Here is a 22,797-nt window from a genome sequence, read left to right on the forward strand (position 1 = left end):
TATGCGTTTGATATGTAAATATGTGATAAAAATAAATTAAATGTGTTTTTTTCACATGTGAGATTGTGTGGCACGACTATTCTGACGCCATGCTATTTTAAATTTGAAACTCTCATAAGGCATGGAGCGGATATTGTCACAAACGACCACAAGGATGTAAAATAATAATTCATACCAGGGCAGCTCTGAAAAACTTACAGTAGAGGCCACCACGAAAACATATTGGCCTGCGGTCCAATCAGATTGTGGCATTTTTTTGACAGGCTTGAATACGGACCAATAGGAGAGCTGTAAACTTGCTGGAAAGGGGCGGGATCTGGGATATTGTGTGTCATCAACTCAAGGCGCTTTGTTGTTCTTGCGGGACGGAAAGAAGGAGGAAATTTGTTGTAAACATCCCGGGTGAAGCAAAGATACTATTACACATGGCTTAATGTTGTCAAGCGCCAACCAAGAGTGGAGTTAAACCGATGTCGCAGGGTGAAAAGTGGCGTATTTGCGGGACCGAGCCAGCTCAGCGTTGAGCTAGCATTAGCTACTCCGGGAGGGTGTCCACTGTCCAGATTGGAGCGGAAGGAATTCCAGGCACTGCGAAGAAGGGGAGAAATCTTTGCTGGGATGCCTCACGCAAGTTGGGAAAAAACATATTTTAGGGCTCCGCCTGGCATCACAGCACTATCAACCTAAAGCATGTATTCGCTTGATTGATATCAAATTGCAGGAACGATTTAATGGTGGTTTGTAACAGTTAACGTGCCAGTTTAGCGAGTTAGCCACGTAGCTACGTAGCCCTCAGTAGGAAGACATTTAAAATGGCGGAGGGTTGGCCCATTCCTTCGGCCCTTGTCTTCATGCTGCTGAGTTTGAGTGCCTGGGCTCTGGAGTCTTGTCCCACTCCTTGCTCTTGTTCTAAAGGGCAGGATGAGGTCCAGATTCTGGACTGCAACAGGAAGAGGCTGTCCTCAGCTCCTGTGGACCCACCAGATGGGATAACCCAAGTGTAAGTACACAAGAGTGTTGAAGTTTGTCCTGCACTGAATCCACTACACTGATTTGTTATTCAACCAAGGAGTGTGCCATAACATACCAGTAAACCACATTAGATGTAGCCTCTTGTAGCCACTTGACTCCAAGTCGATAGGATCTTACCCACAGAAATTTCTTTATGATATGATCTGTTTTAGGACATAGGTTAATGACCTTATTTTGATAACAAAGGCATCAGTGGAACAGATTAAAAAGCATGGTCATCACATCCAAACCAACTTATCCAGTAGTCTCTAGAAACTGTAAGTGATATGTAAATCTAACACAACTTATATTCAGTTGTCACGCAGTTTACCTAGCTGAACACAATGCAGTCAAATACAACAGACCTGCAATATGTCCACCTTCATGAAGGGTTGGTTTTTACTTATTTATATTATTGATCATTGTGAATATTATAGTACATTGTACAGATACATATTTCATTTTATAACACTGAAAAATTATCACTTCACAAAACAAAATTTAAAGTATACGTTGCATTGTATGAATTCATGAAAACCTGGATATAATACACCATATTTGTCTTTATTAGATATGATTTTAACAATTATTTGAGAGGTCATAATAGCTTCCTTGTTCATTTTTATTAGGGATGCACAGTATTGGATTTTTTGCAGCTATGCCGATATATAACAATTTATTTGGCTGATAACCAATATTGATAAATCCACTTTTTTCCCCACCTAATTTTACCAATTATTAAGTCTGTAGTGGAATTAACATCATATTATGTAGCATACTCTTATCGTGATGGCCCACAAGCTGATTGAGACATGAAATAAATTGCTTTTTAATGTGTGTAATATTCATTCATTGTGCAGAATAAAATAAATAAGCATGTAGGCTGATTCTAATAGTTCATTTTAAAGTTGATATTGGCCGATACCGATGGCGTCCCAAATTATTGTGCATCTGTAGTTGTTATCTTAGAAATAGAGTCAAAGAAAGATTGTAGTTCAACATAAAACAAACATATAATTGGTGTAATCTGAAACACTCTAGGCTTATGGATGTTATATTTGCCAACAAGACATATACGTTTGAGAGCATTGTCAGTAGATTGTGATCCTGTATTGCAATTTAGAAACAAGACCATGTCTTGTTATATCTTTCATGAAGGTTATAACTTTATAGCATTCATTTAATTATTTTTAAACCAGTCTAGAGAGGTGTTTACTCACGTTTATAGTCACTTTAGGGGTCGTAATTTGTGGTGCTGTTAATTTGTATTGTATTCTTTCCAATATTTGCACCTAATTAATATAATAAAAAAGTCTCTCAATGAAATACAGTCCAACAGCATCAAGATTACAGTCTCCTACGTGACTTAAGCTAACCATCACTTCTACTATTGTTTAAACAAATACTGAACATTATAACAATCTCAGTGATAGTAATTAATGCTGGGCTGTTTGATGGATGAATCAAGCTGCGGTGAACCTGATTAAATTTCGCAGAATTTCTAGAACATTTTGTGAGGAGTTATGCAATCCATGAGGTGATGATTTAGTGTTTCTATTTCAGTTATTCCTCAGCTGATTTACTCTGCAGTCTTTTTTAATATGAAGCTAATATTTTGTTGAATTTCATTTCAGCACTATGAATCACAATGAGTTGACTGTTCTTCCTTTTCTCGGAGACGTTTCCTCAAACATCACGTCGCTGTCATTGTGAGTATAGAATCCCCTTCAGGTTTTCTAGCCTCTCCTGTCTCTACCAAAGTAAATATTTAAAATAAGCCTTGAATTTCTTTATGTAAATGTATAACTCCTCCAGGTCTTTGTTTCTTTACATGCTTTTCCCAAAGAAAAAAGTCTTTATGTCATGTCTACAAATATACTAAACCAGAAACATTGGTACTGTTAGATATTGTCTTTTGTGACTCAGTACCCGATGTGAGTTTTTCACAATGTTGGTGTGATTTGAGTGTACCATAGACGTAGTATGTCATAGTACTCTGTGTTGTTATGATTTGAAACTAATACATGTCATATTTTTTACACGATTCAGAGTCCACAATCGGATCTCAGAGCTTTCAATGCTTCAGCTGCAGCCATACATTTCCTTGGAGACACTAGACCTGACATCCAACTCCATCTCCGAGCTCAGAGTTGGATCCTTCCCTTCCATGCAGCTGAAATATCTGTAAGTAATCACCCATATATAACCTTTTTTTTTCTTTATCAAGGAAGGTCAGGTGAAATTGCCTGCAAGAATAGCCTGACAATACACTGAATGAATGAATATTTTATTTTCGTGTGTGGACACTTACATGACCTATCTTTTATGGGATGATTCAGACACATTAACCAATAACAAACCAAACATTGTGATACAGCAACCCACCATGATCCAACAGCACAATACATAATATCATCCAGGCATAAACACAAACAGTATTAGGCAAAAGAGAAAGACATAAACCTCTCACAAACAATGCATCCAGACTTATCCCTCAACAAAAAGAGGCTCAGAGCACAAACAAGCTGAAGGTTAAAGAAAATAAAACTAGGAAGCACTCAAAATGCATATATCTGCCAAGGATGCACAGTACTGCACAAGCATTGAATTTTAACAATAGAAAACATCTAGGATCCAATCTAATATAATTACAAAGACACTAAAGCAGCTTACAATCGTAGAGACATTAATGGTATAAAAATGGAGAGCGGGATCTGAATAATACAAACTCAAGATGACAAAGCAGTAATGGCTGTACAAGGTATTACAGAGAATATATTAAAGCAAAGCAGTACCGCACAGTGCAAGACATTTCAAGTACACAAATCAAGTCAGAGCACAAAAGACACCTTGTTTTGATCATTTCATTGTCGGTAAAGAAGCATCTTTTTGTAGAACAGCTGCAGTGCCTCCTCCAGTGGATATTCACATATAGTAGATGTAACTAAAGAGCCAACAATCTTCCCTGTGATGATTTTGGCACTAATGTCTCTGTTCTCCTCTCGCCTTTTCTCAAAGGAATTTGAGTAATAACAAGATCAGTGTCCTCGAGCCCGGCTGCTTTGAAAACATCTCCAGCTCCCTGCTGGTGCTGAAGCTGAACAGGAACAGATTAGTTGTGCTGCCATCCAAAGTCTTCAAACTTCCACAGCTTCAGTTTCTGTAAGTATCGCATAATGTAAAACTGAAATAATTTGTCAAGAATTTAACGGTTGATAGTTGGCAGACAAATCTGGATTTTAATACAGCTGTAACAACTCGTACTTAAATAGCTGGCTGAATTTAATGTAAATCCAATTTTTTTTAAAAAATCCAGTGGACTATATCCAGCTTTTGGTATAATGTACTTTGTTGATGAAAGCTGGCCCTCGCTCTCGTTTTAGTGAAATGAAGCGCAACAAGATCAAGATAGTGGACAGTTTGACATTCAAAGGGATGGACTCTCTGAGGTCACTGAAGATGCAAAGGAATGGCATCACGAAGCTCATGGATGGAGCCTTTTTTGGACTCAACAACATTGAAGAACTGTAAGTACATTGCTGTGGACGTCTTTAAAGTGACATTAAAGAGCAGGTTCATGAGCAACTGTGGAACACTAAAGTGTAGCTCTTTTTAAAGTCACCATAATGAGCTTGGTAATTGCACAAATATTGGTGGGAAATATTTGCTTTTTACTGTATTTTTCTTATGTCTGTTTTGAAATTTTGTGGCCCATTTCTGCCAAAATCTTCCTGGCAGATTTATCAATAAATTCTAAAAATTATAGTTTTTTGTTGATGCCATTTTGTTTATCCCATCTGTGTCTCAGAGAGCTGGAGCACAACAACCTAACAGAGGTCAACAAAGGCTGGCTGTACGGGCTGCGCATGCTGCGTATCCTGCGGGTCAGCCAGAATGCTGTCGGCATCATCCGACCAGACGCCTGGGAGTTTTGCCAAAAGCTGGAGGAACTGTGAGTGTGTTTGCTTCCTAGCTAAAATCCCCACGCAGCTAAGAGTCCCCACTTTCTTTCATCAGCCCCGGGCTCTGAAATTCATTCTGTGTGCTCAGAGGAGTTACTGTTATCTTGCTGCAGTACTTTTGGGTGTCTGGAGCTGATTCAGTGCTGTTTTGCCTCCGGTGGATGTACTGCATATGTTTGTAGCAATTTTGTGGAAATGCCTCAGTTTAGATAATCATTCTTTAATGTGGAGTCGAATTAACACACACGATGGTGTTAAGGAAATGGTTTTAACTAATCTCTCTCATATTTGTGGTTGTTTTGTGCAGGGACTTGTCCTTCAATCATCTGACTAGACTTGAAGAGACGGCGTTCATAGGATTAGGTCTCCTGGAGAGCCTGAACCTCGGAGAAAACTCCATCAGCCATTTGGGAGAGGGAGTGTTCAGTGGCCTGGCAAGTCTACGCACCCTGTAAGTGCTTCACCTTAAAGAAATCCATCTGAAATATCTGTTACCTGTTCTATCTAACAAGTGTGATTAAGTGCAGTATGCGAAATATAACGCTCCTGACGTGTTCTTGGCTCTGCATTCTCATGAAGGCTGCTGACAACAGTAGGTCTGTGGTTTGTTTCACTCTTCATGTGTAGTTCTAGTCCTGTCTTGAACACATTTCCCAAGTAATCCTAAGTAGTTTAGAGAAATAACAGTAGAGCTTGCCAGTATTTTAAGTCTGCGTCCTCTAATACAGTCTGTGTTGCGTTCTAATCCTGATTGTCATTAGTTGTCTGTTTAGTTTTAGATCAAACCACCCAGTGTGTAATTTCTGTATAATCCTGTTCTCTTGGTTTTGTGTCTTCTGCCCTACCATTCACTGCGAGCATCATGCTGATTTCAGATCAGTTCAAACCTGAAAAATTCTGAGTTCTGCTCACTCACAGGAGAAGCAAGCATAGGTGTCTCACTTGAAATTTTAAAGCAGTTGAAGCTTTATTACTATGTGCAAACATGTGAAAGCACATAGGGGCCTTATGATTTCCATGACAATGAAAACACATATGGAAACACAGAGTTTAATTAAAAAAATATGCTCTCTGTGTTGGAGTTTCACAGAAGGTGGGACTCAGCTCCTCCACACACACTGGCAGGGTGGCTGACACAGGGGGTCAGCTGTTGCAGAGACTCCGCTGTGCTCTGTGCTCCTCGAGTTTAGCGTCTGGCCACGAAGATGCGACTGACTGCTGACGCCAGCTTGACTGCAGACCTTTTCTTGATTAGCCAAGTTAGGTCAAATCCTGTGCCTCTCAGGTGGTCCTGAGGCAGCGTTTGATGTTTCTGCATCAAGCCAGCCATCACTTGCATCTCTGTGGTCAAATTGCCAACTGATTTTTTGATTGCACAGGTAGATGTTAGCCTGCTGTGGCATTACTGCCTGTCACACCTCTTCCAGTGCCTGTGGGTCAGCTGCAGGGATGTCAGTTAGGTACCTCCGATCTTCAGTGTTTCACCTCTTGAAAACCCAAATGTCTCCTGGTGGTGGGGCAGCGGCAGACACGTCTCCCTGCCCCCTGTGCAGCTAGCCCATGTGCTAGGTGTTACCCTAGTGCTTATCTCCTCTCTTGAGCTAGAGCCAAGAGCTGCTTTTCTCTGCTTCTTCGGCTAGGTATTTCAGGGCCTTCCGCTGGCTTGCTCCTGTTACCCCCATTTCCTTCAGGATGTGGACAGCTGGGTAGGGTAGATGCCCACTTGCGCTCCTCTGTGAGATCAGAGTATTTCAGCCTCTGCCTCTTTGAGGCAGACTCCATTCCCTTCTCTCAAGGGACAGTCAGCTCAGTGAGGAGCGTGGTCTTGGCACTGCTAGACCACAACACTGTGTTTGGTCTAAGGCTTTTGTTGGAGATCTCACCAGGGAGCCAGAGCTTCCTGCCGAGATCGACTCTTACACTCCAGTCCAGGGTGGTGGGAACTACTCTAGATGTGGCTTATGGTGTAGCACTTGTATTGCCCCTGCTTTCTCAGGCAGACTGTATTTGGTGGCTTGCTGGTGAAGGATGGCGTCTGCTCAAGTCCTGTCTGCGCCTTTCCAAAACCTCAGCCAGTCTTCTTAGGACTTGGATGTGTCGTCACCTGTTGCACCCTTGGGACAGCACAACCTTGCAGCCTGACAGGTTGTGCTGGAGATTTGTATTTTGAACTGCTGCGGGGAGGGGGGGGCAGCAGTCTTCCTGGCCAGACCACAGGTGTAGGTTCAATGGGCAGGGAGGTGTGTTGTATGTTGCCCAGACGTGGAAGCTGAGCCATGCCTGTGGGGTCATTCACTGGTTTACCATGCTCATGTTTCTGCTGACGACGCCCTCCCATGGTGTCCAGCTCCCTTGCTGTCCCTGTGCTATGGTCTTGATTATATAGTGCCCATTTGTTATCCTTGTCACCTTGGAAACCACCAGTTCTTACCTCTCCCTCTTGCTGGCCTTGTACCTGAACAGTGGGGCCTCTCCCCATTCAAGACCTGACCTTTCTGTCTGGACTCTTCCGGTGACCTTTTGGTGCTGCAGCCTGCTAATTGCCAGGTCAGCTTTAGCGTGCGCTTTCCCCTCGCAGCCAGTGTGGAACTAAATTTGAAGTGAACCCTTATACTGACCTGTAAATGCAGTGAAATGGCCCAGGACACACACGATTACGTAGAAATCCCACTAAATTGCGAGGGAAAGTAAGGCCTACAATATTCTTTGAAGTTGAGTAGCTGGAAAAAAAGCCTTACAGTGATCGACGACCCTGCAGTCATGTGAAAGAGGCCCCTTAAATGTGTTACATAAAATTCATTGATATCCATTAATTTTGGAATCTTTTGCTATTGAATTGTCAAAATGTATTAATCCACGACCTGATTAGACTCTTTCTGATGACAAAATGTACTTAAATTGAAAAATGGAATTCAGAAAAAATAAACAGAAAACAGAATTTGGTAAATAAATAAGAATGGAAAAACATCCGGAGAAACTCATAACGGATTGAATAGGGCCCTAAGCATACATTTCTAAATAGAATATTTGAGAGGAGAGGCAATATAGTGTTAGTGCCGAGTTCAGGTCTTTCATGTGAACCATGTACTGTATAGAAGATTGTTGTAATATTGTGCAGGGGGAGAGTAGACTGGCCTTCACACTGTAGCTGAGCCAGAGGCCGAGAGGTGAAGGTTGGTAATATCTTTTGTCAGTGTGGGTAGAGCAGCAGCACTCCTCCTGGTCTGGGATTTGAGTTTGTTTTCCTTTTAATATTTTATCAAGCAGGGATGAAATAATATCAACATACAATATGCTCAACATTTCAGTGTCTACTGAGCGTAACAACAAATAACACAGCAGCTCCAGCTTTGTCAGGGAGGAATTGGGATTATGCTTTCTTGGGTGTTTAATAAATACTGTTTACCTCTCTGTTAGGGGAGTTATCCTTTACAATAATGTCCTCCTGCACTTACGCACCTCATGTCAGTGCCACATAATGCATTGCTTGGTACAACAGTGGTATAAATCTGCTGCTTTTACTCCTTTCTATTCACACAATGTATGTGGTTGCAAAGTATTAGACGACAGTTCTGAACCACATTAACACCACCACAAAAGCTTTGAAAATACTGTGTAACTAAGGCTCAGAATATCAGCCTAACTGAGCAACTACGTTTTCTTCTTCATACCGTGAGATGAGATGTGTGGAAGAAGAGAGGAAGTTGTGAACTCATTATTTGCCACGCAGACTTCCGTCTAATCCACTGAGCTGCAACAAGAAAGAGGGTCGTATTCGGGAGCTTGACTATCCTGGGAGCTTTCATGGGAGAGAGGAATCGGAGAGTGCCGAAGTTCTTTCAAAGGTGGCCAGGCATGAGGAAAAAGAAACAAAGGAGCCCATGACCCATCCTGTAAACACAAGGCCTCTCTGTGTTTCCAATGGACCCATGAACTGTCCCAGTGTTAAACAGAGCCAATTAATTTCCCCTCATCAGAACAGCAGGAGCAGCGAACTGTAACACACAGTGGAAGCATGGTGTCTCAGATTGTTAGTCTCCTAACTGAGAGTCACTGCTACTGACAACCACAGTGGAGATTAATATGTCCTCTCTGTGGTCTTTAAAAAACTTTGCTGGAGGAGTCATCACATCTTCAGTCAATGTAGAATGTGTTTAATATCTAAAATGTAACCCTTTGTTTTGCAGAGATATCCGCAACAATGAAATCTCCTGGGCCATTGAAGACTCCATTGGTGTGTTTGATGGAATGAAGAAGCTGAACACGCTGTAAGAACTCTCAGATTATATACCCATACAGATAGATCGGAATATTGACAGAGTTTGATTTGATTTATAGGACAAATTATCTTGCATTTAGACAAATACAGCCAGTGCAATTAAAATTCTAAATCAGCGTTCCAGAGATTTGGCTGTATTCGTCTTTTCTGGTGAGAAACGCCTCCTGATAATGTGAAGCTTTGTTCAGATAGGTGTTTTTGTACTTGACAGGTTTTATTTTGCTGTGAAATTGTTCCTCTTGTTTACTCAGACTTGAATTGGAAGGTTATTCAGATGTCTCAACTTCATCTTAAAGCTACAGTTGGTAACTTTTATGAAAATAACTTTGTCATGATTGCTGAAACTGTCATTATATCCACACTGTAGTATGTAGAGACAGACAGTCTGTGAAAAACGTCACATTCCTCCTCCTCCTTGTGCTTCCAATGGCTTTTACTGGCATCCACCTCAGCTGAAAGAAAACAACCATCAGGGCCAACCAGTCACTAAGGCAGCTGTCAGTCACTGCTCGTGAACTGCAGTCAAACTGTCAAATGAGGCAGTGCTGATCAAATATGAATCAAGATTCTGTAACTGCATTGCCTATTTCTTGCCTCAGATGCTTTAGTGTACTGTTTAGCTGTAAAATGAGACCGTTGCTTCTGCTGGTAGGCAGTGCATTGTTCTTGCTCTACTGTTTTCAACATGGCAGCCAGGTCACTAACACTCTCATTTTGCAGCTAAACAGTACGCTAAAATATGTGTCTGAAAACATTTTAGGTAAGGTAGGTGCAGTAACCGAATCTTGATTGATATTTGGCTAGTGCTGCCTACTTTGATAGTTTGACAGCAGTTCACGAGCAGTGATATGACCGTTTCCCCAGAACACTTCCGGTATAGTACCTTTGGACAGACATGATGCGCAGTCCCTGGCTTTTCCACCACAAACAGTACTCTTAATGTGGGCAGGATTGTTGTCACTCACTGCTCCATCCAGCACTCTCTGTATTTCCTCATTACTGGTGACACAGATGGAAGTCTGCACCTTGTTTATCGTCCACAGCAGAGGCTGCACGCCGATATTTTCACAACAAAATAGAACAGATTGCAGTGAGAGTCTCTCCCCATGGATTACATGAGCCTCAAAACAACTCAGCCCTGAGCAAGATTGACCAATCAACAGACTGCAGTGTTCACAGCTCTACCTTTTAGTACCAGATCTGTGTGCTAGGTATCCCAACAGAGGGGGGACCAAAAAGGGAGATGGTACAGAACGTAACTGAACCGTACTGTACTGCTCGGTGGAAACAGGGCTATATTTTAGTGTTTTGTTAGCTGTAATGTGAGACAGTTGTTTCTGCTGGTAGGCCGTGTATTGCATTCGCTCTACTGTTGTCAACATGGCAGGTGGGACACAAACATATTTGATCAGCGCTGCCTAATTTGACAGTTTGACCGCAGTTCAGGAGCAGTAATTGACATGATTGACAGCTGTGTTAGAGACTCCTTCTGATTGATTGTTTTCATTTACTTGTGGGTAAATTCTAGCCAGTGCTATTAGAAGGACTGCGAGGAGGCAGAGGAACATGATTTTTTTTTGTCATGTGGCACTGTGTTGATGTTTTGACTGTTTCAGTAAAAATTACAGTTATTTTTATAAAAGTTAACCAACTACAGCTTTAACAATAACCTCTGATGCAGTGTTCAATAAAATGTTACCCTAGAGCAGGTTTTGTGTCAACACCTTTAATGAACATCACATTAAAAATGTTATTCCTGTTTTATTTTACAGAATCATTCAGCGGAACAAAATCAAATCAATCACTAAGAAAGCGTTTGAGGGCCTGGAGGAGCTGGAGCACCTGTGAGTAAAGCCGATGCACGCCCTTGTTGCTCCACACAGTTACACTTGTGTCTCAGAAGGAACTCTTGTTATTATTGAATAATTAAAGATAGCAGGAGACTTTTTTTACCACTGTGCTGCTGTTGTTGTCTTCTGCTTGTGAAATGGGATGCCATTTTGATCACATTAGGTGTGTCTAATCCATATTTCTGTCCACGCTGCAGGGACCTCAGCAAGAATGGCATCATGTCGATACACCCTGAGGCGTTGTCCCATATGAAGCTCAAAGTGTTGTGAGTAGACACTAAATGAATCTTACAGCTCTCATAAGCACATTTGGAAGCCAGCTTTTCCCTGTGTTATTATTGTTTCTTTGACTGATTTAGCAATATTGCTTTCATTAAAAAGGAGTTATAATGCTTAAGTGACACTGCAATTTAAAGGACATAATTAGCATTTTAAATTGCCATTATGCAGTTTTACAAAGACGACGAGTGGATGCTGTGAATGGATAGGAGCACTTTAACTTTGCTTTTGAGCCTTTCACCCCATTTTTGATGACAGCATTTAAAAATATATGTAATTGCCAAGTCATCAGATTGTTGTCTTAACAAAACCATAAACTTAAAAGCTCATTTGGACAAGCAGAGATTTGTATGACTCAGCTTTTGAGTTGCAGTACCATCATGTGCCTTATTAAGACAGCTGTGTCTCCTGCCTGTGAGGACAGACAGTGGAAATGTTAAGTCTCTTGCCTTTTTTGAGGTTCTGCTCAGCCCATGTTAGTGTCTCTCAGGTAGTGGCTAACGAAATGCCCCAGCAGCTGTCAAACTCAGAAGATGTATCATGACAGTAGTCATATCCTGTTATTAATGAGTGCTGCTTTAATAGATTATAGCACTATTTGCTGGGTGAGTTGACGAAGTGGCTTTGTTTGATAACTTAGCAAGAGGAAAAAATGGTTACACCCTGGTTATTAAGATTTATTTTAGGATTAAGTGTATTAATACATGGTTCTGGAGGCAGTGCAAGCAATTAATTTATTTTCCAGTCTTTATTAAGATCATTTAAAGGTTGCTTTCACACCTGTTGTTCAGTTCCCATGTTTTTATTTGTCTCCTGCCGACTGGTTTGAAAATGAGAACGCCGGTGTGTGACTTGGAAAGTGGTTATGCTTTTGAGATGATTAAATGATCTATCATTGTTTGTGTTTTTGGTTGTAGAGAGGGATTGTTTTTTTTGTGTGTCTTTACTGTGGCAACAATTGCCTTAGTGTGGAGTTTATCATAAGAAATTTAGCAAAAATCCATCACTCTTCGTTACAGAGACACTATAGGTCTGCCTTTATGATATTTGGTGTAATACAAATACAGCTACTCTTGCATGCTCACTGTCACTTAGTTACTCAGGCAGCACTTGGTGTGTTGTCAGAATAGATAAAGGCAGGTAAATTGAACCTTCATTTCAAGCAAGTAAATCCAAGTTTGCTTCTCTAAAAGGGTGAATCATAGTTCCAGTAGTCACAAAAATTCATACCCATTTGTTCACCTCATTTTATCTCTACAGCAGTTTAATGATTCCAACAAATTTTGCAATGACTCACCTCGCGTTTCCTTCATTACCTTTCTGTTCTCAGTGTCCTGAACACGAGCAGCCTGCTGTGTGACTGCCACATGCAGTGGCTGGGGCCATGGCTGATTGACAGCCAGTTCCAGCAGTCTGTCTCCGCTGTCTGTGCTCATCCTGCCAGCCTGCTTGGTCGCAATGTCCTGTCCATCAGCCCGGAAGAGTTTGTTTGTGGTCAGTCCCTTTCTTTCTTTTTTAATGGTCCACTACATCCAATATAGGTACTCTTCAGCCAGCACAGTGGAGAATGTTTGTTGGTGTGAGACAGGAAAATGCACAGATTTTTCATTTTGAGATGTTTTGAAATCACTTTAGTGTCTAGTAAATTATGTTTCACCACTACAGCGCATTATTTCACTCTGGAAGTTTTATTCACAGGTTTCATATACTTTAATTTCATAAACAGTTGCATCACACATCTGTAACACCGTGGTAAACACACCATGCATTGGCATATTTTATGTTGAACACAAACTAATATCTTACATGTCAGTGAAGAGGTCTGCTCTAAAAATATTTTCTAACTTTGAAAAACGCTGAGTGTTGCACTTTCTGTCCTCCACAGATGATTTCCCCAAGCCTCATATCACAACTCACCCAGAGACGTATGTGGCCTTGAGAGGGAACAACGTGACTCTGAGCTGCGTTGCGTCCAGCAGCAGCGATTCGCCAATGACCACAGCTTGGCGGAAGGACGGGGAGGTACTGTATGATGCAGAAGTGCAAAACTATGCCCGGTACCAGGAAGGAGAGCTGATCTACACCACTGTGCTTCATCTCCTTAATGTCAACTTCACTGATGAGGGGCGCTATCAGTGTGTGGTCTCCAATCACTTTGGCTCCAACTACTCCAACAGGGCCAAGCTCACTGTCAATGGTGAGGATGTGTGCCTTTGTCAATTAATGTGACTGATGATTGTCACTGAGGCTCTTATGTTTTTCTCTTGCTCTGCGGTCGTTTACTTTCTTTAAGCGATAAAGTGCTGGGCTTGCCAAAATGCTATGCACCGAGTCTGGCTCATTTAATTATATATCTATAGTTTATATCTGTCCCACCCTTGACCACGCTTTCTATCCTCTTATCCTCCAGAGCTGCCATCCTTCCTTAAGACTCCCATGGATCTGACGATCCGCACTGGGACTATGGCCAGGCTGGAGTGTGCTGCTGAAGGCCATCCATCACCCCAGATTGCTTGGCAGAAGGATGGAGGCACTGACTTCCCTGCTGCCCGGGAGCGCAGGATGCATGTGATGCCAGATGATGACATCTTCTTTATTGCTAACGTGAAGACAGAAGACATGGGGGTGTACAGCTGTACGGCTCAAAACGCAGCTGGCAGCCTGTCTGCAAACGCCACTCTCACCGTTCTGGGTGAGTCACCTACCTGATCAACAAAGTATACAACTGATGTGTCACTGCTGGGTCATCTCAGCTGAGTCACGCTGCTCAAATTGGTTACTTGTTTATGTCTGTCGCTCATAACACGCTTGTTTTTATGTTCCCTCTTCTGCAGTCTTAACAAATATCGATGTAAATGGAAACCTTATTGTATCATTTCCGCAGACACAGCTGTTATGTCATATTTCTGTCTCTTGACCTCATACACACCCATTTGAACAGATTGACACAAATGCCACAGGGATAATCCTTTAAATAAAAAAATCAATGAATCCTCCCCTCTTCCAGAAACCCCATCCTTCATGCGGCCGCTGGAAGACAGAACAGTGGCCCGCGGTGAAACTGCCGTGCTTCAGTGTATAGCCGGAGGCAGCCCAGCTCCTCGTCTCAACTGGACCAAAGAGGACGGGCCTCTGGTGCTCACCGAGCGCCACTTCTTTGCTGCAGCCAACCAGCTCCTCATCATAGTTGATGCTGGCCCTGCTGACGCTGGCAAATACACCTGCATCATGTCCAATACTCTGGGAACAGAACGCGGCCACATCTACCTGAGCGTCTCGCCATCACCCAACTGTGATACTGGCACGGGATACGACCAAGACGGCTGGACCACTGTGGGCATCGTAGTAATTGTGGTGGTGTGCTGTGTGGTTGGAACCTCGCTGGTCTGGGTCATCGTCATTTATCACATGCGCAGGAAAAGTGAAGACTACAGTATCACCAACACAGGTCAGCAGTTTCAACACATAGCCATCTGTGATATACAATAAATGTGCCTTATCTGAGCTTAGCTTCTTAGCTTCACCCCCATAATGGCAGCTGTTGGGAAGGCTTGAAATATGTCTCTGGGGCTGGCACTTTGTTGTGAGGATAAGACTGTTTCACAGAACTCAATACCGGCTCACAGAATGTGTCTCTGTCTGTTCCAGATGAGATGAATTTGCCAGCAGACATCCCCAGCTACCTCTCCTCTCAGGGTACTTTGTCAGAGCCTCAGGAAGGCTACAGTAACTCTGAGGCTGGCAGCCACCAGCAGCTCATGCCTCCTCTCTCCAATGGATACGTCCATAAGGGCACAGATGGTGAGTAATCATCCTTTTAAATTCGGTAAATTCCACCATGTGTGACTCTATAAAACAAACCTTTTGGATGAGGATAGTTTTGCTTTTTGTTTTCTCAATGTCAGGAATAATCATTTTGCAATACCTATAACAAGCATTGGGTTATAATGAGGACGAGATAATTATGTCGTGCTCTTGGCATTACAAGTATGGTTCTCTTGCATAACATAAGCACACAGAGTTGTCGCATGAAAGGTAATCTCTGCTCTCACCATTAGACACTCTATAGGGTTGGGTTATGTAAGCATTGTGATTACAAGAGTACAAAGATTGTTACGTCAACATCACAACGATTACAAGATAATTATGTGACCACAAGAAATCAAACACATGAAGATGCACCATCACATGGAAAAACTCACAAAAAAATATTAAATTTCTTTGAATAAATGTCTGTAAATAAAACACAGCTTCACAGATTTGCTTTTCAGGATTCAAAGGTTTTGCACACTCCGATGCTCATTAGGTTCCTGTCTATGAGTTTTTGGATTAGATCGTTGCTGAAACGAGACAGTGACTAATTATCATGTGTGTCCCAGGTGTGTGTTACGGAGACACGGGCAGCGAGGTGGAAACTGAGGGGAATGGCATGCTGCACTGTAGGGTTGGCTCTTTGTTCACTGGCCGTAGCAGCTTCCACCCCGGAGAGCCCCGCGAGGGACTCGCTGGACTCCCCACAGGTTAGTGTCCTCGACACACAAGCAGTTGTGTGGCTTTTATTTATCTTGAAAGGAGTGGATTTTTTCTGCGTTCTTATTGTTCAGCACAGTGTTGTTCATGTCTGAAGGATTTTGAAACTACGATATCTCTGCCTTTCACTAGGCCTTTTAACTTGTCTTGTATTTATGTAGGTGTATTCACATTAAGATGTAATATAGATGGTCTTTTCATACATATGCAAATATTTTAATACAACTTTAAAGCTAATTAAATAAGAGAAAATGTATACCACTGTAAGTAATCACATCAGGATGCTAGTCACAGTTGCAGCAGTGCCAGTGTAGATGCACATGATGATAGACACATGATGTACCCACAAGCGTCCCACATCTAAAAATAATAACCTTTAGTTGTATGGCATCTCTCATACACAAAAGTAAGAGATAAGATCATTTAAACAATAGCTAAAATGTTAAAATGCATTTGAAAAGAGAAGGACAATAAACAGTTTCTACATCCTGGTTATGTTGGAATAAAAATTATCTTTAAAGTATGTTTTGTATGCAGATTCCCTACGGGGTGAAACAGAAAATTAATTTTAAAATGATATTCCAGGTTTTAAAAATGACTTTTGAAAGTGAATGAAAAATAAAGACAAGCTATGAAATAGTTCAATGAATACAAGTTTTACAATTCTCTCATATCTAATTGATATATGGTGAGAATAATAGAAAGTAGTCAGATGATTAAGTGTCCTCAAAGCCAGGCATAAAAGACAAAGTTTCACTGACCAAGATCCGTGTTCGTTCTTGCCAGGTGGTGCAGGTCCATTGGTCATCTGCTCCGACTGCTACGACAACGCCAACATCTACTCTCGCACACGGGAGTACTGCCCTTACGCCTACCTAGGGGAGGACGATCCGCTGGACAAGACCCTGCCAGGCCTGAAGGAGAGCTTCAGTGAGCACGCCCAGCACGAGGACATGGCACTGGAGAGCCTCATTAGTAACTCCTCCGTCTTTCTCACTTCACACGACAAAAGGCTGAGTAGCCACACTCCCCCGGAGCACTACGCTAATGGTGAGACTTGGAAACAGACATTTTACCTATTAGAGCAAGGTGGTGACACCGTCTTTTGTCTAGGTGCCAGCTATCATGTCCTGCCTGCTGAGGTGTTTTTTGATAACACACTGAAATTTTACCCTCCTGCAGCTACTGAAAAAAAAATCCCCACCTATGATTCTTTAAACATTTTCCTCTCCTGTTTCTGTGGCTGTTAAAAATCTTGCAGATGCTCAGGCAAGTTTACTCGTAGCTTGACTTATACACAGTACATACAGTGCAAACACTGAGGTCATTGATTTATTGAAGCCATTTTTTACAGGTGAGAGATTTCCCACTGAACTGGTAAACCCATAAGATTGTATTTAAGATAAGATAAGCCTTCAATGATCCCCAGAGGGGGAGTTCAGGTACTGCAGCAGCACAAAGGCAGACATGAGTACAGATAGATAGAGAAGTAAATATCCAGAATAAATAAAATAAGATGTCTATACATACTGCACAAGAGTAGAAGTAGAAATATGAACTATACATGACAATTAAAGACAGTTACAAGTTAATATAACACGGTATGATGAGTAGCTGCAAGTCTGATATATATCTAAACAGCGTACACTAGAATAAGTCGAGACAGAATAGATCTTGAGGCATTGAGTTGACTGAAGCATTTTCTCCCAGCTGAAAACACCAGGCGCTCCTCAGGAAACACTCAGCGGGGGGCTTGAGAGCACTTGAGGTGCAGCGTTTTTTCAGCTGAGATGCTTTGGTTGCATCTGGTTGCCATGATACAGAAAATCCATGGAAGTAAAAATTTTGAGGCAAGGTAGAGTGCTTACTTGCTCTGGATGACGAGAAAGAGCAGGAAGAAACATGATGGCAGAGAGGACAGGCCTGCTGGTCTGTGTGGGTTCATGAGAGGAAACAGATATTAATATATATCCAGTATTTTAACATATTTCTCCTCCATTGTTGTTCAGCACTTGTACATGTAAGATGTGAAGGTTGGTCTTCATGGTGTTTGCTCCTCCGCCACTGTGATTGAATGGCTTGTTAAAAAGTGACAATGACAAGTGCAGCATTTTACCCAAAGTTGTAAAAATTTTCAGCTCTCGGTGCTCTAAACGCCAAACTTGCAGCACTCAGCGTAGAATAGACACATATTACTACGTCAGTGTAGAGACAGGGCACTCCCATTGCAAAGAATGAAAAAAAATTCCCTCAGAAAGAACGCTTTGGTAGACCTGACCTGTTATTGTCTTATTGTGCTAAGAACAATTAAAATCTGTTGAGCAGCTCTTAAGTGGTGCATAATAGGGCTGCAATGATTAGTCGACTAATCGGTAACTAATCGACTATTAAAATAATCAGTGACTGTTTTAGACGTCGACTAATTGGTTTGAGTCATTTTTCATAGAAAAGTTCTATAAAAGTACCCCAAATACTCTTACTGCAGCTTCTTATGCTCAGATATTGGCAGCTTTACACACTCTCCCATGACGATGAACTAAAACCCTTTGGCGTCATTAGATGACATAATTTGGGGGTTTGGGAGAGACAGGCCGACATTTTTCAACATTTTAACACATTTTTCGATAAAAAATGATTAGTCAACTAATTGAAGAAATAATCGACAGATTAGTCGACAATGAAAATAATCATTAGTTGCAGCCCTAGTGCACAGCATGAAAGTTCAACAAATGAAAACAGATAAGGCAAATAAAAATCGAGCAAAATAATTCAAATATACAGACAAGCAAAATATATACAGGGTTCCCACAGAACTTTAAAAAGCCTGAAAAGGCAGTGAATTCATGGATCTAATAACGAGGCTGTTGGTGTGAAATGTCTTAAATCAATCGTTCGTAAGTCTTTAAAATGCAAAGACACAGGAAGTAGGATTTTATGACTCTTTTTTTCTGATGGTGTGTTGTTAAATCTCAAAATAATTCGTAACATCCATTTTTCTTAACTGATATACCGTATGCCTCGAACATTAATGTCACACAGATTTGGGTAGCGAAACCAACAACGCTAATATTTTGTTTTTTGGCTGGGATGTATCCACTCTCTGGTAGCTAGCTGTCAGTGTACCCTGGACAACATGGGGAATTTCAAATTCAATGAAAATTGGCTGTCTGACCAAGATTCTGCTGCATGTCTCAAACCGGTGCAATGCATACGAGGCTTGGTGAACTTTTTGCCAAAAGTCTTAAAACTCACAGTGGGATTTAAGTCAGTGGAATCTGACATGCAGAGTGAAAAACACGCACAGCAGTTTATCTTTAAGCTCTGTTAAACCTCCCTCCGCCCCGCAACGAAATAACTTTTAGCCAAAATTTTCCTGACCCCTACAGAATTGATGTCATGTTTTCTTCTACTGTTTTGGTTATTGTGAAATTTGAATTAAATATCATTCCAAGTGGAGTCACAAATCTCAAATCCAACTTGCCTTCAGCTGTAGCAACCCCATTATACACAAAGTGTTAAGAATGAGACAAAGTGACTGAGCTGTACATTAGGTGGTACAGCGGTGGTTAGGTAGCAGCATATAGACTGGTATGAGCAAACATCTTCTATATGCAGTAAAACTGCAGTGTAGTGTGGTAGTGTGTAATGAATGTGTGTGTGTGGATGGGTAGGTGTGGTTATTGTTCACAGCAGTCAGTAGAGGGCGGAGGGGTTGTAACAGAGGTTACAGCTCTTGGCAAGACGCTTTTTTCAGTTTCTTTGATCTGTTTTTATTGTCCTACACCTCCATCCAGAGGGGAAGAGCACAAACAGACAATGTCCAGGGTGGTTTGAGACTTTTATGGCTTTCTTTTGTAGTCAGCCAGTGTAAATGTTCTTCAGAGGTGGTAGTGTGGTCTCACTGACTCGCTGAGCCGCCTTCACCACACATTGTAGATTGTGCTGGTCTTCCCCAGTGCAGCTGCAGTACCACGCTGTGCAGCAGCAGCTGAGCAGGCTCTCGATCAATACTTGTCTGGATTAATATAGCAAAATAGAAATATTATATAGTCTATGATGAGGTGAGACTGTAACAAATTAACATGGTATGACGTGATATAATACAAGAGATGTGTATTTATTTATATATTTATTAGAGATTGATCTTCCAGATATGATTTGTTCAGATATATAGAGGCTTGTTATGAAGGTTGTTCAGGTGGTGGTAGTACTTATACACTACAGCTAATGTTATATTGTCTGTTGGGATTAGATCAGAAACAACTGTGTAAAAGTCAGCTTAAGGCGAGTTCACATTACACGACTGGCCAACCAGTCTTTGAGTCATGGAGACTATCGTAATCTTTTGAGTGTTCATACCCAGCGACGTGTGTTTCTGTCAGCAGGAGTCTCGCCAACTACGTTACAACCTGTGTGCACACCACAAGATTTCTCCACCTAGCCCTTGCCATCAGAGCCCCAGATAATGCAGTAACGTCACCAAACTACGGTTTGTCACGCATGAACAAAACAGGATATTATGAAGTTCCCCGGCGCTAAACTTTACGCGTCAACATGGATGTCCGACCGCTCCTGATCCTGTGGACACTGCCATTGTTGTTGTTGCTTGCTGGCTTGTCCTCCTTGCATTTCTTCTGTCCTCCTGCATGCTGACGTGGGACATTTCCCGCCTCTCATCGGCCGATGCTCTTTGTCAGTCGTGTCAGCCTTCTTCAGTTTTCTAGCATGCCAGATATCCAGTCCCAGTCGCAGACGAGGGGACGGCTTGTCCGTAGGCTTGTTCAGACTTGTCGTGGCAGACTATCTGCCGACTCACCTCCGACCCAAGGTGTCTCTCAAGATCCTCTGTGGCGTCAAAATAGCGGTGAAAATTGTGTAATGTGAACTAGGCTTAAGTGACCAACGAAGTCTTGCTGACTAATTTGGTTGACCATTAGGGGGCAGCCCTAGTTAGAAGTTTGAAGAGTGTAAAATAACATCTTCATACGGCTTGTTTTGTCTAACAAACACTCCATAATATAAGGGTTTTCAAGTTATGGTTAATATTTGGCAATTTTTCTTGATATATAAAGTGTCTGGTTTGGAATCAGTTAGATACGTAGGCGTCTAAGTACTGTGTTTTACTGTCTTTGCAGATTCTCTTAGCAGGTCATTCTGGGGCGAAGGGGAAGACCCGTCCTCGAAACCCCAACCAGGCGCGTCCCAGCACCCAGTGACAGTACACAGGACACCACCTCTGACTTCCACTGCCGACGGGGCAGAGGAACAGAGTGAAGCAGAGGCTGACTGTTTTCCCAGCCAATGCACACAGGACCACAGAAGTGCCTCTAATAGGACTAACCCTCAGGAGCACCCTGCTCCCACATAGGTCCTTACACTCCTCCCACGTTCTGCCTCTGACTCCTCGTTGCTGCACCCCCCTACTCCTGTCACCCACTACCTCCAAAGAGACTCCTCACATTCTGCCAAAGATGCTCTCTTGTATGTTTACATTCCCCTTTCACTCAAGAGGACATACAAACGTTCTCCACTGTGGAGAGACTGCTGTGTCAGGCTGGAAAAATGGACCAGTGATTAAATTGACCTCCTCCTTGACACCTCCACCTCTGCAGGACCCTTTTCTCCTACATCCTCCACTCTTCTTTGTTCTCTCTCTAGAGAAAGCTATGAATGTATGCTTTAAAGAGCCATGTCGGATGCTGCCATGAGATAACGCCAAGACATGGTCGAGTCTCTTCAAGCTCTCTCCTCCGTCCCTGCTGCTGCGGGGCTGAAATTTTTTTGCCAGTGCGCGTCACACTGGCAGTTTCGTCTCATCATTCCTGGTACAGACACCTGTTGGAGCAGCCTACATGACTTTGGTAGAAATTACAAACCTCCTATTCCCAAGTGGGGAAAACAGGAGGTTCAAACAGATGACAGTAGTTCCCTGACCAGCAGTTTGTGGTTGTTAATATCAGAAAGAACATTGAAAACATGCGTCCCACATTCCCACAGCCATCCCGACTGACTCAAAACTATGCTATCTGGTATCATGCAAATCCCAGAGACAGTGACACCAAAATGTGGTGTATATTATGAATATATATGAATATATCCTATATCATCTTTATCTGATCCTGTTTTATGTCAAATGAAATCGCTAATTCCTTCATTTTTATGTCTTTGTGATGATAAGCAGTTTGGGGAGAAAGCGTGTACTTTATTTGCACATCTGACAATCATGGTTTTGCTGGCTACTTTCTAATGGTTGTCTATCGGATGGCCTTTTTAACAAGCATTCTCAGTAACTTCGATCAGGTGACATTATGGCTTAGATACACACAGTATGCACTGATTTGTTTCCCCCCCTTTATCATATCTTACAGGCACTTAATTTAACGGTGGTGAACTTCATTATGCAGTGTGCATGCTGTTTTTACATTGTGAGGGTTTATCATCACAGTTTTGTCTCAACAAAGTTCACGATCCTTCCGTAGATATTGATTAAGCCGAGGTTTTCACTTGGGACTGTGAAAAATGAGAATGTATTGTATTATTTTATACATGTATGTGTACATAAGACTAGTAATCTATTAAATTCCATGTCTTACTAGTTCATTTGCAGAGAGGTTTGAGACAGAAGCTGCAGTAACTTTAAGCTTATTCGTTTTTATTGATCCAGCGCTATCCTGAAGTTTTGATCTATCTGAAAATGGAAACGCCTCCCATGTAAAAGAAGGTGGTTTTTGTTTAATCAGGTTTAATGTCATGAGTTGTCCTTAAAAATCCTCTTGATTATTGCACTTCGGAGTTGCTCAGATGTGTTTGGCTTTGTTTGTGACTCTCAGAAAACTTAATATTTGCTCAATATATTTAGCAAATTACACTCCATTGCCTCTAGGTA

General features: G+C 41.9%; 1 protein-coding gene across 1 annotated transcript; it reads left to right on the forward strand.

The window, feature by feature from the left end:
* Positions 1–318: 318 nt before the first annotated feature.
* Positions 319–21,915, forward strand: lrig2 (leucine-rich repeats and immunoglobulin-like domains 2). Its single transcript, XM_033626533.2, has 18 exons — positions 319–1,000; positions 2,646–2,720; positions 3,061–3,195; positions 4,030–4,173; positions 4,395–4,538; positions 4,820–4,963; positions 5,281–5,424; positions 9,161–9,241; positions 11,025–11,096; positions 11,300–11,368; positions 12,712–12,875; positions 13,267–13,578; positions 13,792–14,073; positions 14,389–14,829; positions 15,030–15,182; positions 15,761–15,901; positions 16,698–16,961; positions 21,047–21,915. Exons 1-18 carry the CDS (start codon positions 813–815, stop codon positions 21,277–21,279), a joined length of 3,186 nt encoding a protein of 1,061 aa, XP_033482424.2. The 5' UTR covers positions 319–812; the 3' UTR covers positions 21,280–21,915.
* The last annotated feature ends 882 nt before the right edge of the window (positions 21,916–22,797 follow it).

This window comes from Epinephelus lanceolatus, chromosome 1 (assembly GCF_041903045.1).
Source record: "Epinephelus lanceolatus isolate andai-2023 chromosome 1, ASM4190304v1, whole genome shotgun sequence".
NCBI classification, from domain to species: Eukaryota; Metazoa; Chordata; class Actinopteri; order Perciformes; family Serranidae; genus Epinephelus; species Epinephelus lanceolatus.

Bases quoted from the DNA above. Each gene is read 5' to 3' on its own strand.
- lrig2 (XM_033626533.2), top strand. From the start codon at position 813: ATGGCGGAGGGTTGGCCCATTCCTTCGGCCCTTGTCTTCATGCTGCTG. The intron at 3,196-4,029 runs GTAAGTAATCAC...CTTTTCTCAAAG, and splicing joins TCCATGCAGCTGAAATATCT to GAATTTGAGTAATAACAAGA. The intron at 4,174-4,394 runs GTAAGTATCGCA...CTCTCGTTTTAG, and splicing joins CTTCCACAGCTTCAGTTTCT to TGAAATGAAGCGCAACAAGA.